A 12,716-nucleotide genomic window follows, 5' to 3' on the forward strand; every position below is an offset into this window, starting at 1 on the left:
GAACACACACTCGTGTACACTCACATACTCATGCACACATACTCATGTACGCTCACATACTCATGCACACACTCATATACACTCCACACACTCATGTACACTCACATATTCATGCACACACACTCATGTACGCTCACATATTCATGCACACACACTCATGTACACACACACATTCTCACAACATACTCACACTCATGTCCTCTCACAATGCACTCACGTGCACTCACACATGTACATTCATGACTTACTTAGGTACACTTAAAAAAACACATATACACTCTCATGCATGCCCACATGCTCATGTATAACCACAGCACAATCACACACATCACATACTCATGCACACACTCATATACACTCCACACACTCATGTACACTCACATACTCATGCACACATACTCATGTACGCTCACATACTCATGCACACAACTCATGTACACTCACATACTCATACACAAACTCATGTACACTCACATACTCATGTATACACACTCATACACTCCACACACTCATGTACTCACATACTCATGTATACACACTCATACACTCCACACACTCATGTACTCACATACTCATGTATACACACTCATACACTCCACACACTCATGTACTCACATACTCATGTATACACACTCATACACTCCACACACTCATGTACTCACATACTCATGTATACACACTCATACACTCCACACACTCATGTACTCACATACTCATGTATACACACTCATACACTCCACACACTCATGTACTCACATACTCATGTATACACACTCATACACTCCACACACTCATGTACACACACACATCCTCACAACATACTCACACTCATGTCCTCTCACAATGCACTCACGTGTACTCACACATGTACATTCATGACTCACTTAGGTACACTTAAAAAACCACATATACACTCTCATGCATGCCCACACGCTCATGTATAACCACAGCACAATCACACACTCACACACTCTAATAATATACAAACATTCTCACACATGAACAGACAGGGTCTGATATTTTGTAGTGAAAAGGGGCACTGTTGGAGGATAACACTTAGCTTAAGTGACGAGAGGTATTTCCTGCCTCTAAAATTTGTCATCTGACTCTCTAAAACAAGAGCACCACAGTTTCACACAGAAACTAGACAACTTTTTTTTTTTTTGAGAGGTTTTTGCTATAGGGCACGTGCACTCGCCAGAAAGACAGAGAGAGACAGAGAGACAGAAAGCAAGAAATCACCCCCCCCAGGGGGGATGACCACACCGCAACCCTTTCTCCTCCATTCTCCTCTTGGGATCTTGGGCACGCATGCACACGTGCCTGGTGTGAATTTAAGCCACTGGGTTTGGGACTTGAACCATTGTCGACTACATGGGAGTCCAGTGACATAGCCATTATGCCAACTGCTGGTCCCTCTAGACAACTTTTTACTGCAAATGCCAGGTACCTGGCACTCAAACTGAAAGCCTTAGACACTGCATCTCTTAAAACCTCCTTCCTTTGCTAAAGAAATATCTCAAGAGGTTGGAAGACTTGATGCCGGACCCTGTCCCTGAAGATGGGCAGTGTGGGCTCTCTAGTATTTAGCTTAATAAAGTCTACTCACTCCACTTCGTTCTCTTGAGAGTATATGTGAAAACTGTGTGTGTTTGAGAAAAAATGAAGAAAAGAATTACTGTTAAATCCTGTCCAGAATTGGGAAGTGAGTTTCGAACATGGAAGAGAGTTAAACACAATGCTCTGTGAGGCGATCCTACATGGGAAGGTTGCTGATTCAGGCACAGAGACTTCTCTAAGTACACCAGGCATATCTGTGCCTGTGATCCAGGGCTGGGCAAAGGCTAGGAGTTGATCATGGCATCAAGATTGTATTGGGGACATTGTCTCTCTTTTCCTCTCTCTTTCTCTTACTTTCTCAGTTTCTCTCACTCATGGAAGAAGTATAATAAATAAGTAAACTTTTTTAAAAAGAGAATTTAGGAAGAGAAAAGTTGTTAGGAGGAATGAGGGGAAAGATTTTTTTAACAGTGAATTTGAGACAGAGTTATATAAAAAAGAAACTTGAATTTTAATTCATTTAATAAATATTTATTAATACAGATGAAGCCCAAACATTGCATATATACTTACTGAACTTAAATGGGAAAGAAGAAAACAAACAAAATTACAGTTTGTTTTTATGGATGAGTACAAGATGAGGAGGACTCATTGAAAGAGAATGATGGGACTTGAGGTGGGCCACATAGGTAGATTTGGAGTCCTCATGAATAAATGGAGGTAACATGTGAAGAATAGAAGGAAACTTCCAGGAAGGGCAATGGCTATGAGGCAAGTGGAGTGTCTGCAGAAGTGAACGTTTGATTTGGTCTCTGTAGACACTGGATGAATGGCTCATGATGAGTTGGGGAACTGGGTGGAAACCAGATCATAGGACATTATAGGTCACAGTCAAGGTTAGGCTTTGGTCCCAGTGAAATGGGATATCATTGAAGGATTTTAAGGAGGAGAGTGAAATGATCCTATTTATGTTTTAAAAAGAGTCCTCTGGTGGGACCAGCAGTTAGCGTAATGGCTATGTCGCTGGACTCCCATATAGTCGACCATGGTTCGAGTCCTGGTCCCGGTGGCTTAAACTCACACCGGGCACGTGTGCGTACATGCCCAAGATCCCGAGAGGAGAATGGAGGAGACGGGATTGCGGCATGGCCATCCTCCCTGGGGGGTGATTTCTTGCTTTCTATCTCTCTGTCTCTCTCCGTCTTTTTGGCGAATGCACGTGCCCTATAGCAAAAACCTCTCCAAAAAAAGTCCTCTGGTTGCTGTAAGTACAGCAAGAGTAGAGCAAGAGTAGAAATTGAAAGACTGGAAACAAAATGCTTATAATGTATTTCAGAAAAGGTTGATGGTGACTCAGACAAGGGTTCTGGAGGTAGATAAGTAGTTGCATTTTAAGGGAGATATGACAGGCCTTGCTGAGTAATGGGATGGCAGAGAATGTGTGGGGGAGAGCCTGCTAGGTTTTGGTTTGAGATTGCTGGTTGATTATACCATTTCCTGAAATGAGAATGCAGTAGATTAAATTGGATTAAAACATGACAAGTTCCTTTGCTAAGTTTAAAGGTGAGTCCTGTAGGAAGCTGGACATATCAGCCTGGGGCTCAGAGAAGAGATTTGAACAGGAAACATACCTTCATGGCATTCTTAGTCTGTGGATGATTTACAGCCACACAAATGAATGAGACCATGAAGGGGAGGGTAAATGGACAGAAATGCCCAGCTGTGGGAACTTCAATATATAGTAGAGAATATAATGGCCAAGGAGACAGAGCAGGAAAGAATGATCAAAGAGAAAGAAGTCTTCAACCAAGGAGAGATGGATTACGTGTTAAGTATTGCTAAGAGGTTGAATGTAACTCTCTCAGGCTATTTGGGCTGTGAGAACATAATACCATAATCTGGGCCACTTATACTAACAGGTATTTATTTCTCACAGTTCTGGAGGTGGGAAAGGCCAAGCTGAAGGCACTGGCAGAGTCAATGTCAGGTCAGGGCCTGTTTCTTTGTTCATAGCTTCTTCTCGCTGTATCCTCAACAGTAGAAGGGTCAGGGGTGTTTCCTGTGTCTATAGGAGCCCTAATCCCATTCATGAGGGTTTTGACTCATGACCTAATTACCTCCTATAGGCTGTAGGTCCTAATGTTAACATCTTCAGGTTTGGACTTCAGCAGATAAATTTCAGAAGGACATGATCATTCGGACTATAAGAACAATGAAGGTAAACAGTGGTCATCGGTTTGGTAACACAGAAGAGGACACTGGTGAAAGATCCTGGTGGACTGTGTACATAGGTGGATGGAAGGAGGGAGTGAAAAAGTACTGTAGTGCTCTAAGGAAGCTTAGCTTAGAAGGAGCCCTGATATTAAGAGATACTTGGTCCTCTATGCTTATCAGTTTACTTGTCTTAAGCAATTTCTGCATCTTTTAGTTTCTTGTGGCTGCTGTATACAGATTACTCCAAACTTGATGGCTTGAAACAACACCAGTCTATCCTCTCATGGTTCTGGAGGCCAGATGTTCTAAATCAGTTTCACTGGGCCAAAATCATGAGAGTGTTGGCAGGACCATGGTCTGCCTGGAGGGTCTGGGTGAGACTCCATTCCCCATCTAGTCCAGCTTCTGGTGGCTCCTGACTTCCTTAGCTTGTGGCCACCTCACTCAAGTCTTTGCCTTTAGGGTCACATTGCCTTTCTCCTTTCCATCCATTGCAACTCTTCCTCAGCCTCTCTTATGAGAACACTGTGATTATACGTATTTCTGGAGGGTCTTCCCTTCTCAAGAGTCTCAATCAATCTGCAAAGACCCTCAATCTATACAGACTGACGTTAACAGGTTCTGGGCACCTCTGAGAGCCATTATTCAGTTCACTACACTGTACTAGGCATTCATGTGTTTTTGAGATTCTGAAGTCATTTTGTTTCTAGTGTTGATTTTTAAAGCATAGGTACTTTATTAAAATATCATTTGTGATTTAAAAATCTCTATTAAAATATTTAAATGTAGTATTTTTCCTGGAGCAATTGTGATTAACCTCTAATTGATATTTGAAACAATGCATAAACATAACTTCTAAAAAAGTTTAACTAATAAACTTTTTATTTAGTCCCTGGCTAACACATCCATGTTCAATCCCAGCTCCGCCTTTTTTTCTTTTTTGGCAAGTGCACTCACTAACGACAGAGAGAGGGAAAGTGAAAAATCACACCACAAGTGAGATGACCACACCACAGTCCCTTCTCCTCCCCTCTCTTCTTGGCATACAACAGAAGAAATGAAATTTCCTTATTTGCTCACTGAGTACCAAGATCAGTCCTCAATAATGCTAAATAAATAGGATGTGTATGAGTCAAATGAATGAGACTCCTAATGCAGTGTTACTATGTAGACCTTGCTGGTTCTAAATTTATTGCCATCGACATTAATATGTTTATCTAAATTATTTTAGCCTTCAGGTAATTTAATAAAATAATTTATATGCATACATCAATAAAGAGCCATAAATTATACATGTGTGTAGTTTTAAATAGAGCCATGTGAATGTCTATTTGGGGTATTTAATTTGTTCAGAGCTCTGTCTGTGTTAAATCCTGGGAATCTGGGCTGGCTCTTACTCATCCTTCAAGATACACTTATTGAAGACCTCCTCCAGGCAGCCTTTCCTCTTCCTATCTCTTCATTTCTTGTGCCTGACTCTTACTTGGCCCCTCACGTGTCAGTCTACCCCCAAAAGACTGTATCTTACTTATCTCGGTGCATCCTGCTCTTGGTATTTCTTTTACTATGGGCAGAGCTGGTTCCTGTCAACTTCATGCAGAAACCTGGAGACAAGCACAATTGCTGACCACATACTGGGACTCTCACAATCTGCTCGGATTCTCTCTCCTCTTCCGGGCCACCCCCACCTCCCCATCCCATCTCCCAGGAGCACAATCAAAACTTTAACTCACTGGTAGCTGTCCCTTTTAATTTAGCAGCCTTTAGTCACACAGATTTTTCCTACAATAAAGGCTGATTTTTAAACAATAGTCTTTTGTGCATGTACTTTTCTAAAAAAAGCAAATTTCACTCACTTTGGCTTTTTATTTTTAATTAGCTTGTTTTTGACAAATAATTCACAAATGTAAATGAAACCCACTAAAGTCAAATGTACCTCATTCCTAAAATGATTTCCAGGCCTCGAAGAAATTATTTTCAGACATTACAACATCAGGGAGAAAATATCACACGATATGTATTTATGTACTTAAGTCCTTTGGGCATTTGCTCTTCTGGTCCTTGTCATAAGTGCCACACCTTTTACAGGCCCCTGAGAGGAGACCCAAGTGACTCAGGCAGGGTCCCCTTTGGTACTGCCTTTGACAGCCTTGTTTTGTGGGTTCTTTCAGACTCCTGCAGAAGCAGATTACAGACAGCTCCCTAGCTAACATGCCCAAGTTTAGTCCCAGTTCCACCTTTTTCCCCAGGTTTTTGCCATAGGATAAGTGCACTCACTGAAGAGAGATAGAGAGAGGGAAAGTGGGAAATCACACCACAAGTGAGATGACCACACCACAGTCCCTTCTCCTCCACTCTCCTCTTGCACATGCCTGGCTTGAGTTTCAAGCCACTGGGTCCAGGACTCGAACTGTGGTTCACCATGTGAGAATTCAGTGTCTTAACCACCACGCTACTTTCTGCTCCCTCCATGCCTGGCTTGAGTTTCAAGCCACTGGGTCCAGGACTCAAACTGTGGTTCACCATGTGAGAATTCAGTGTCTTAACCACCACGCTACTTTCTGCTCCCTCCATGTCCACCTTTTATTAGATGTACAACATGGGGAAATCACTGAATTTCTCTAACTCCTCACTTTCTTCATCCTGAACATAATGCTATCGAATTAAATAATCTATCTTCTACCTTGCTAAAAATATGCTAGGTATCACCTCTTCAATATGTAGATGATCCATTCCCACTCTACACGAAAATGTGAAACCACTTCTAAGACAAGACGGTTCCGATACATGGAGTTTACTGATGAGAAAGAGTTAGGATAACAGATTTCTCAGATATTGATTAGAAATTGTCTTTGTCTCCTGTTTCCACACACAATTTTTTCCATTTAAATGCATTTTAAAGACCCCCATTTCCATCATCTAGTGAGCATCAAAGCTACTTGCTTTAATTGTAACCAAAGTGACAAAGTGGAGGGAGGTCATCCGAGGTTAATGTGGCATTGCCCGCACCAACATTTTAATCATCCCGCCCACCGTCAGATAAGATGTACTCACCACTGGATGAAGTGGTGTTCCTGGAAACATAAATTGCATCTGCTGGGCAAGCATCGCTGCTGCAGTTTTTTGCTGGATCAAATTGTTCCTCCCATTAATTTCTAGTTGAGTTTTTAAGTGTGTCGGAGGGTGGAGATACTTGCAGTTCTCTCTTGAACAACGACCCTGTGAAATGAACAATCGGGGTTTAGGACTGTAATAAGTAGCTTGCAACTCTATCACCAACCATTTGACAATTGTTCCTTAAAGGCAGAGATTGTGTGTGTGTGTGTGTGTGTGTGTGTGTCTGTGTGTGTGTGTTGGGGTATAGAGAATCAGATATTACATGATTGTTGAGATTGCTAGCAACTGTTGAGCAGGGAACCTGCCTAAGGTTTTTTGTTTGTTTGTTTTTCTTACAAATTCTAAACCCAGACAATAGATTACTCCCCAAAAGTGTGACCATTCAGAGTGAAGAGAAATATCTTTGTCCTAGGTAGTATGGAAGGCTGTAAAAAAAGAATATAAAGAAACTTCAAAAAATTCAAGGGACAATGGAATTAAAGTATAAATTTATTTTGGTGGATAAAAACACTGAAACACATGGATTATTTTCCCCATCACATGCGTTTTCCAAGAACTTATTGAAGGTCTGGGTGGATAAAAACACTGAAACACATGTATTATTTTCCCCATCACATGCGTTTTCCAAGAACTTATTGAAGGTCTGTCATATTTATTGTGACTCATCAAAAGGAGTCTTTGAGCTTGCTACATACTAGCTTGTTTATCCTAGAGTGATGTCAAATGTGAAAAAGTATGTGGTAAACTGTGCAGTGGACATATTAATGAGAATCTTATTTTATTTTTTTAAAAGAATTACTTTATTTATTTATTTATTTTTCATTTGAGGCAGAGAGAGACAGAGTGAGAGAGAGAGAGGAAGAGTGAGAAAGCAAGCTGCCAGATCTGGGATTCGATCCTTGGTCAGCCATGTGGGAGTCCAGTGGCCCCAACCATCATGCTACCTGCTCGCCTCAGTAATAAGAATTTCAAATGTGTAGTCTAGACTAGCTAAAGACATCTCAATTTCAACTTACTGATGAAGAGGTGGTGATGGTATTTGGTATTTGAGGCGATGGTGGTACAGAAGCAGGTATTTCTCAGTGGTATGTACAGAAGTGAAACTTGCAGACACACACCGGGAAATCGCCTGCAAGAATTTTCCTCTACCACTGTGGAGAAGGCCAGACGTGGGGCCCCAGCTCAGTCCTGGTGGTCCGTGTTCATAAATGATGCTGTCCTGAGTCTACTGTTAGCATCATTAGCAGTTTCATCTCCCTCTTTGGAGAGAATAACGGGACAGGTACTGCAACTTTGCTACATTAAAGCTACCACCCTGTTTCTGCACCCTACCCCATGACAGGAGTATCAAATCTGATGTACCATGTGACATCGAAAAGAGTCTAAAGGAATAGTTGGATGCTAAAGCTGGCAAAATGACAAAATAAAATTAGGTGACAGGTGTGCATAAAAGCAGTCTCAAAGAGTAATTGCATATGGCATTGTTTATATTTAATTCCCAAGTTTTCAAAACTACCAATTGAGAGAATCATGTCAATGTGTGAATTATGCAATTTCTGGAGAAAGAATAGCAGACTGTGTTAACCAGTTTCAGTATTATCATTCCCTAAAGAATTAGTCCATTTGCAACGAAGAAGAGAGAATATGGGTTTGTTTACCGGATATAAAAATAATTTTAAAAAAGCAAGCTTAGTGGATCTTGGGAAGCAAATTTGTTTATAGTCATCCTAATTTTAAACATCTGGAGTTCTCACTCTGCTTCCTACTAATTTCAGCTGCACTTTTGGCAGCTCAGGCTTTCTCTCTGGAGTTTGAATTTTCCTCTACCACTGTGGAGAAGGCCAGACGTGGGGCCCCAGCTCAGTCCTGGTGGTCCGTGTTCATAAATGATGCTGTCCTGAGTCTACTGTTAGCATCATTAGCAGTTTCATCTCCCTCTTTGGAGAGAATAACGGGACAGGTACTGAGATCAGCAGAAGGAATTGGTCCTAGCCCAGGCAGGTGGTGCAGGTGGGAGGCAGCTTCTGTGTGGAGGCTGAGTCTATGTATGCCAACACAGAGATAGGTAGAATGAAGGAATTTGGGAAAAGCAGAATTTCACAGAATGGGAACAAAAGGAGAAAAATGTCAGCATTTTCTGTCGGCACGGTTATTAAGTTGTGTTCACTTATATAATTGTCAATTTGATCACTAGTCTTTCAATGTAGTGCTTTCTCGTTGCACAGAAGCTGCTGAGATGGATACTCTGCAGATCAGAACTGCATGGCAGGTCCATGTTGGACTCCCAGTCTGACCTAAAGGCCAGCACAGTGGCACATGTCTGTAATACGTGCAACCTGGGGAGCTGAAGGAAGTGGACTGGGAGCTTGAGGCTGGCCTGGGCAATAGAGGAAGACCCTGTCTAAAAGCAAAGCCAGGCATGGTGATAATGTCTGTGGTCCTAGGAGACTGAGGGGATATATGCTTGCAGTCTCCAAGGAGACTAAGGCAGTATGGCTACATGGTCAGATCCCATCTTTAAAGAAAAACGTTCTTCAGTGTGGCTAGGAAAAATGTGGTTTTCTTATCAATGTTGTTCCCTCTTGATACCACTGAGACTCCCAGGAAACGAAACTATTTTCAGCTAATAGAACATGGTTTTACAGCATCAAATTAGTAATTTATTGATAGAACTTTATTTTTTCATGAGAATTAATAAAGTTTTCTGGTATCCTTACCTACACACTTGTAGTAACGTATATTATTGATCACCTGCGTGTCAGGCAATTCACATGTGGTTATCTCATTTTCTCCCCCAGCAGCAGTAAAGATCCTTACTTTATAGAATAGCAAATGGACTCAGAAGATTAAGGAAATTTCTCTTTCTCTCTCTGTTTTTTTTTTTTTTTTGAGAGAGATTTTGGGTATAGGGTGCATACTTTCACTGGAGAGACAGAGAGACAGAAAAAGAGAAATCATCCCCTGTGGGAATGACCATGCCACAATCCCTTCTTCTCCAGTCTCCTCTTGGGATTTTGAGCATGCACACACATGCGCCTGGCATGAGTTTCAAGCTGCTGGGTGTGGGACTCCATCAGTGTGACCATGTGGGAGTCCAGTACCTTAACCACTATGCCACCTGCTGTCCCCTTTTCCTTCCTTTTTTTTTTTTTTTTTTGGAGAGATTTTTGCTATAGGGCATGTACACTCACCAGAGAGACAGACAGAAAGAAGAAACTTTCTCAAGGTCACATAACTGGTATGTGATAGAGCTAGATTTTAAATCTCAGTGTTTAAAACTCAACTATGTCACTATACCAAGCTCTTTATTAGCAGTAGTTAAAATCTAGAGAGGTTAAAAATCTAGCATTGCTCTTTGTATAATATGATATAAATAATAAGGTGTGAACAACATTTTAAAAAAATAATAAAATATAAATGAATACTTGGGAATGGAAAACAATGATTTGCCTGGACTTATATATTAATAAGGGGATGAAGGTGGAGGTAAGCTCCCAGGTTCTGGGTTCAAAACTTGGTTCTCCCCTTTCCTAGTTGCATGAGTTTGAGTGATTACTTGAATTTTTTTCTGCATCTGTAAAATATGGTTACATGGTCAGAAATAATTATTGTGTCTTCCTTTTTTGGGCTGCTGTGTGACTAGGTGAGTTAAAACATGTGTAAGCTTTAGAAAAATGCCTAGCATTGGAGCAAGCCTGTGGCCTATGGGTTAAAGGATCCAGAATCCACATGGCTGACTGAGGTTTGAGTCTCGGTCTCAGAGGCTTGAAAAATATGCTGGGTGTATATTCATGTATGCACAAAATCCCCAAAGGAGGATAAGATGGAGGAGACAGGATTGCAGCTGACCGTGTCCAATAAGGGGTGCTTTCTCCCACTCCATGTCTCTCTTTCTGTCTCTCCATCTCTCTGGACAGTGCACACACCTTCTGGCAATTAAAAAAAAATGCTTGGCACATAGTAAGCACTGAGCAAATGTTGTTATTATTATAACAGAAAGAAGACATGTATATGCATGATATTTTGTTTCTAGAAAGGATGAAATCACAGGCTTAGTACTATTTTCATTGGCTCTTTTTGTTCTATAGAATAAACTTTCACTTCATATCAAAACATGGTAAAGGCTAATTATACTTGTTCAAGTATTTTATATTTAAAACTATTTTCAATTCTATAGGGAAGTTATGCAAATCCCCACGTTTAAAGGGATAGTGCTGAACCTTATTTCAATACATTATGAGAGGTCTTCCAAAAGTTTGTAAAAAAATTATGAAATAACCATGCATGCATTTCACATGTTTTGCACCAAAATAAACTCATACTTTAATTCCAGTTTTCCTCCAAGTTTTTGAAGTCCCCTCATATTAATATTTTGAAGAATGTTTCACTTTCACCATGGATCTCTGAGGCATACTAATTTAAACACTGGCAGACTGTAAATAGCAGAATTTTACTAAGAAATCCTTTAGGACTCTAAGATCCTTAAGGAAAAGTTACTGTCAGAATATAACAAGCTATTTGACACAGTAAACAATTTGTAAGGAAGTTTGTGTTGAGGCATAAGATTTCTCAAGATATGCATCATTGCACAAAACTGTTGATTATCAAAGCAAGTTGTCACAACGAAATGGGAGAGGGCAGTGTGCAGAGTGTAAAGCATCTTCGTACATCATGGTAAAACAAAACAGAGGCCTCAAATAGTATCTCCTGATTCTAGTCCAAGAAATAAAAACAGGCCCAGCTGTGGTGAGGCACAGGTAGTGCCACCATTTGAAAGGGTGGTGGCTACGTGAGAGGCCCAGGTTTGGTTCCAAGGCCAACCTAAACATGCTGGGTGCGGCTGCAGCCAGGATCCTAGCTAATTGGAAGGTTGGGGCAGGAAGATCATCTCATGGAGAGATTCTGGCAAAAACGCCTATCTCTGGCTGGCTCAGTAGCAGAGTGGAAACACGCGGCTCAAGTGATGCCAAAGTCATCATGTTATTGTTGAATTGTTATTGTTATATGAATTATTTTTATTCCATGCATCATAGAAGAGGGCTCAGTTCTACCATTGACCTGTATATGCATTTGTGATACTGGTGGGCTAGAAGGTCTGGGGGCGGGGCAGGATTTCAGTGTGAGACTCTGTTGAGGGTTCTTGTCTCTCTCTCTTTCTATGTCTCTCATGAAAGACAAACTTTTCTATATTAAAAAAATTTTAAAAACTCTCTACCTTTCTCCCCCTTCTCTCTCATTAACATAAATGACAAACAAAGACAAATATGTTCTGGGAAAATCTTTCTTTATGGCTGCTAGGGTTTGTTTTTGTTCTGCTTTATTTTAGTTCTTCCTCTCTCTTAGTTCTTGGTGAAACACTATTTCCAGAGAGACAGGGGAAGTAGGTCCCAGGCCCTAGGATCACAGATGGAGATGGAGAGCATCATTCCTGAGCACTTAAGGGGTTTCACAGGAACCGGAAGCTGGGAGTCCAGGCTAACCAATCACAGGGGCCCTCACCAGGGATGAAAGGGGAGACTGCAGCTCAGGGCCACACACGCCCTCAGGGCTTTTGCTCCCCTGAGAAGGGCCACCCCCAGAGTGGAAATGACAGCTGGTATATACTTCCTGGATGGAACCTCATCCATTCCCACATCGACTATTTCTTGAGATCCCCCTAGGAGCCAGGCATTGTGCTCAGACTGGTTAAGCAAAGGCGAGCAAAACCAAGACATAGTGTCTCCCTCCATGAAGCCTCCATCTAGTGCTGAAGACGACGGTGGCCAAATCATGCCATGGGGTAACGTCTACTTACAAACTGTGACCATGCCCTGAAGGAGAATGCC

The 12,716-nt window shown here is 41.3% G+C and overlaps 1 protein-coding gene and 1 long non-coding RNA gene across 9 annotated transcripts in view; one reads left to right on the forward strand and one right to left on the reverse strand.

Moving 5' to 3' along the window:
* LOC114009921 (uncharacterized) overlaps positions 1 to 12,716 on the forward strand; it is a 169,676-nt gene that overhangs the window by 92,351 nt on the left and 64,609 nt on the right. The window lies entirely within an intron of this gene.
* The window catches only part of MBNL2 (muscleblind like splicing regulator 2), a 180,073-nt gene that overhangs the window by 53,119 nt on the left and 114,238 nt on the right, over positions 1 to 12,716 (reverse strand). For all 8 annotated transcript variants that reach the window (XM_006141548.3, XM_006141544.3, XM_006141545.3 and 5 more), the window contains exon 3: positions 6,829 to 6,993. In XM_006141548.3, coding sequence (XP_006141610.1) covers positions 6,829 to 6,993 — 165 coding nt within the window. The remainder of the gene's footprint in view (positions 1 to 6,828; positions 6,994 to 12,716) is intronic.

The sequence above is a fragment of the Tupaia chinensis genome, unplaced genomic scaffold, assembly GCF_000334495.1.
Source record: "Tupaia chinensis unplaced genomic scaffold, TupChi_1.0 Scaffold000057_1, whole genome shotgun sequence".
Taxonomy (NCBI): domain Eukaryota; kingdom Metazoa; phylum Chordata; class Mammalia; order Scandentia; family Tupaiidae; genus Tupaia; species Tupaia belangeri.